Source organism: Enhydra lutris, unplaced genomic scaffold (genome assembly GCF_002288905.1).
Source record: "Enhydra lutris kenyoni isolate GAN:26980312 unplaced genomic scaffold, ASM228890v2 scaffoldscaffold66, whole genome shotgun sequence".
Taxonomy (NCBI): domain Eukaryota; kingdom Metazoa; phylum Chordata; class Mammalia; order Carnivora; family Mustelidae; genus Enhydra; species Enhydra lutris.
This window is the reverse complement of record NW_019154150.1, coordinates 4,039,543-4,042,569: the sequence shown is the minus strand read 5'-3', so window position 1 is coordinate 4,042,569 and position 3,027 is coordinate 4,039,543. Positions and strand designations below refer to the sequence as shown.

Sequence of the window (3,027 nt, the reverse complement as noted above, 5' to 3'; positions counted from 1 at the left end):
TAACGGCTACAAAACCATCATGTAGATAGACCATCATTCATTTAAACCCCATGCTACTGAAAATCTAGTTCTCTTCCTTCAGTTAAGTATGATGCCAGCATGAATATCCCTCTGATCATCTTTGTCTGCTTCTGGTTACTTTTCCTGTATGGAGTCATAGGAATTTAATTAAGGTTGAGAATAATGAAAAATTGTTTTTCCAAAAAGTAGCAATTAGGCCTACTACCAACAATATATGTTTTTTATGATGTTTCTTTCTCCTCGTTATGTTTTCTCTGGTGTTGAAGAAGCTGTGAGCTGTAACGATAGGCTTTCCCACACTCACTACATTTAAAGGGCTTTTCCTTAGTGTGCGTTCTCAAATGTAGAATAACTTGAGAAGTCTGCCTGAAGGTTTTTCCACATTCGTTACATTTATAAGGTTTCTCTCCAGTGTGAACTCTCTGATGATCAACAAGGTTTCGATTAGAAGTAAAAGCTTTCCCACATTCATTACATTTGTAAGGTTTCTCTCTACGGTGAAGTCTCTGATGTTCACTAAGGGTCTTCCTTAAAATGAAAGCTTTTCCACACTCATCACACTCATAAGGCTTCTCCCCTGTGTGAATTCTCTGATGGTCCATAATCTTTGTATTAGAAACACATGTTTTCCCACACTCCTTACATTTGTAAACTTTTTTTCCTTTGTGCATTCTTTGATGTTGAGTAAGGTTTGAACTACGGCTAAAGGCCTTCCCACACTCGATACAAGTGTAGGGCTTCTCCCCAGTGTGAACTCTATGATGTGAAATAAGACCTGAACTCCGACTAAAGGCTTTCCCACACTCCTTACATTCATAAGTTTTCTCCCCACTATGGATTCCCTGGTGCCGAATAAGGTGAGACTTACCACTGAAGGATTTCCCACATTCACTGCATGTGTAGGGCTTCAGTCCAGTGTGGATTCTCCGATGTACAACAAGGTTGGAGCTATGACTGAAGGCTTTTCCACACTCCTTACACTTATAGGGTTTCTCTCCTGTGTGGATTCTCTCATGTACTGTAAGATTTGCACTCTGACTAAAGGCTTTCCCACACTCAGTACATATATACTGTTTCTTTTCAGCCTGAATTCTCATATTTGTTGCAGGATCCAAGCACTCACTACCATCTTTTTCATATTCATACTCACTCACTTCTGTAAGTGTTTTATTGTCTTTAACTATCTTATGCCTGAAGCTTCTTGTCTTTCTCCTCATTTTCTCTTGCTTGAAGCATCACAATGGCCTGTTGAATCTTCTCTTTCTCTTCAGAAGAGCTTTCTAAATTTTTACTTCCCTGGGAACACCTCTGTGGAGTTCTCGTCAAAGTGTAAGATTCTCACGTTTTAGGAGTGATACTGGAATCAACACCTCCTCAGTTCCACCATCTAACAGAAGAAACAGAAATTGCACATGTCACCTATTCTCTATCCAAAGATCACAAGATGTGGTATACTGCAGAATTTCACATGGTACACCACAGGGTCTCACTTATTCTCTATCCAAAGATCACAAGATGTGGTACATCACAGGGCCTCACAAGGAAGAGGAAATGTTCAAAGACAGGGGGAACTGATGAAAAATAAGATGAAAAAAAAAAAAATGAGGGTAGACCCAGATGCCTAAGTAAATAAAGGCTTATGGAAAGACAAGAGGGGAACCCAAAAAGTCCAGTATCAGGGTAAGCAATAAGTAATATAAAATCCACCCTGTTTCCTCCTGTCTCACATCTACTCCCAGGATTAGAGCCATCAAACTCCTCATCTGGTCCCTAGAAAAAATGAACTGAAAGATCCTTAGCTCAGTAGCTCTCCAAAACAGTTTGGCTTTTAGTTCTTGCTGACCTATTCCCCTAATACCAATGATATAATGGCTGGCACAAAATAGATGCTCAAGAATTGTTTCATAGACCAGCAACTGCAATTGTCTTAGGATATGACTAAGATTTCATCTTTTGCTCTACGTCCAGGTATGAGGCCCTTGTCTACATCTCTGTTCTTAAGCCCTGTCTTAGTAAGGTGTAACACTGTTCTTCAAGTAACAGAGCCTACTGGAGCCTAATCACACCATAACCTACTCTCTAGGGACTACTCTGTAGCTGGATCCAGCTACATATGCTCATTCAGTCTGTCTGCTTCTCACCAAGTTATCCCTCTGATGAACTATCACCTAATCTACTGTGCAAACCAGAGAGGCTGAGTTGGGGAACAGGGCTAGCTAAAGCATGGCAGGGTAAGGTCATGCTTTGATAAGACTTTGCATGATACGAAGTATCTAACTTTGGCAAAAGGGTGAAAGTAGTAGACAGAACAACCAAAAGGGGCTAATACATGAAACCGATGTCAGGAACAAGCAGGAACTTCTCAATGAGTTTGACACAAAATATATAGGTAATATAGGTATATAATATATGTCATATATATATATATTATAGCAAAATGAGAGAACTCTATAACAGTAAATAAATAAACTTACCCACCTGTTCATCCATCTGTTCATTCATACCACAAATAATTATTTCTACTTTTGGGATATATAGGTAACTCTAGCATACCTCAAATCCGGAGGGGATTGGGGTCATAAAAGAAAACAGAAAAATGATTCCATGATACTAACACATAATTAATGTTCCTTTTACTATATTCCTCTTCAAACTTGTCCATACTTAGATTATATATGGTTGCAAGTATACGGTAGATATAATTTTGCATCCTACCATATGTAATTTTCCACATTGCTATTTAATCATCATAAGACCATTTTATGACTATATAATACACTACCAATTGAAGTCATTATAATTTACCCACAATTTTGCTAGCATTCAACATTTTTGTTGCTCCCTGCTGTTTAACCACTTCAATAATGCTATCATGATCACTTTCCACAAAGTTTTCTTCCTACTGAAATATATTCTTAGGATAAAAGTTCCAGAAAGGAGTTATTGGGTCAGAGGGAATGAAATTGTTTTGAAGTAATGCCTACTGCTTTTCAAAAAAGTTTGACC

The 3,027-nt window shown here is 38.3% G+C and overlaps 1 protein-coding gene across 1 annotated transcript; it reads right to left on the bottom strand.

The window, feature by feature from the left end:
• Positions 1 to 242: 242 nt before the first annotated feature.
• Positions 243 to 1,238, bottom strand: LOC111159159 (zinc finger protein 660). Its single transcript, XM_022521591.1, has one exon. The coding sequence runs from the start codon at positions 1,236 to 1,238 to the stop codon at positions 243 to 245; it is 996 nt and encodes a 331-aa protein (XP_022377299.1).
• Positions 1,239 to 3,027: the final 1,789 nt, after the last annotated feature.

What these genes read in the sequence shown, in the direction of transcription:
- LOC111159159 (XM_022521591.1), bottom strand. Translation starts at nt 1,238, where the DNA reads ATGAGGAGAAAGACAAGAAGCTTCAGGCATAAGATAGTTAAAGACAAT.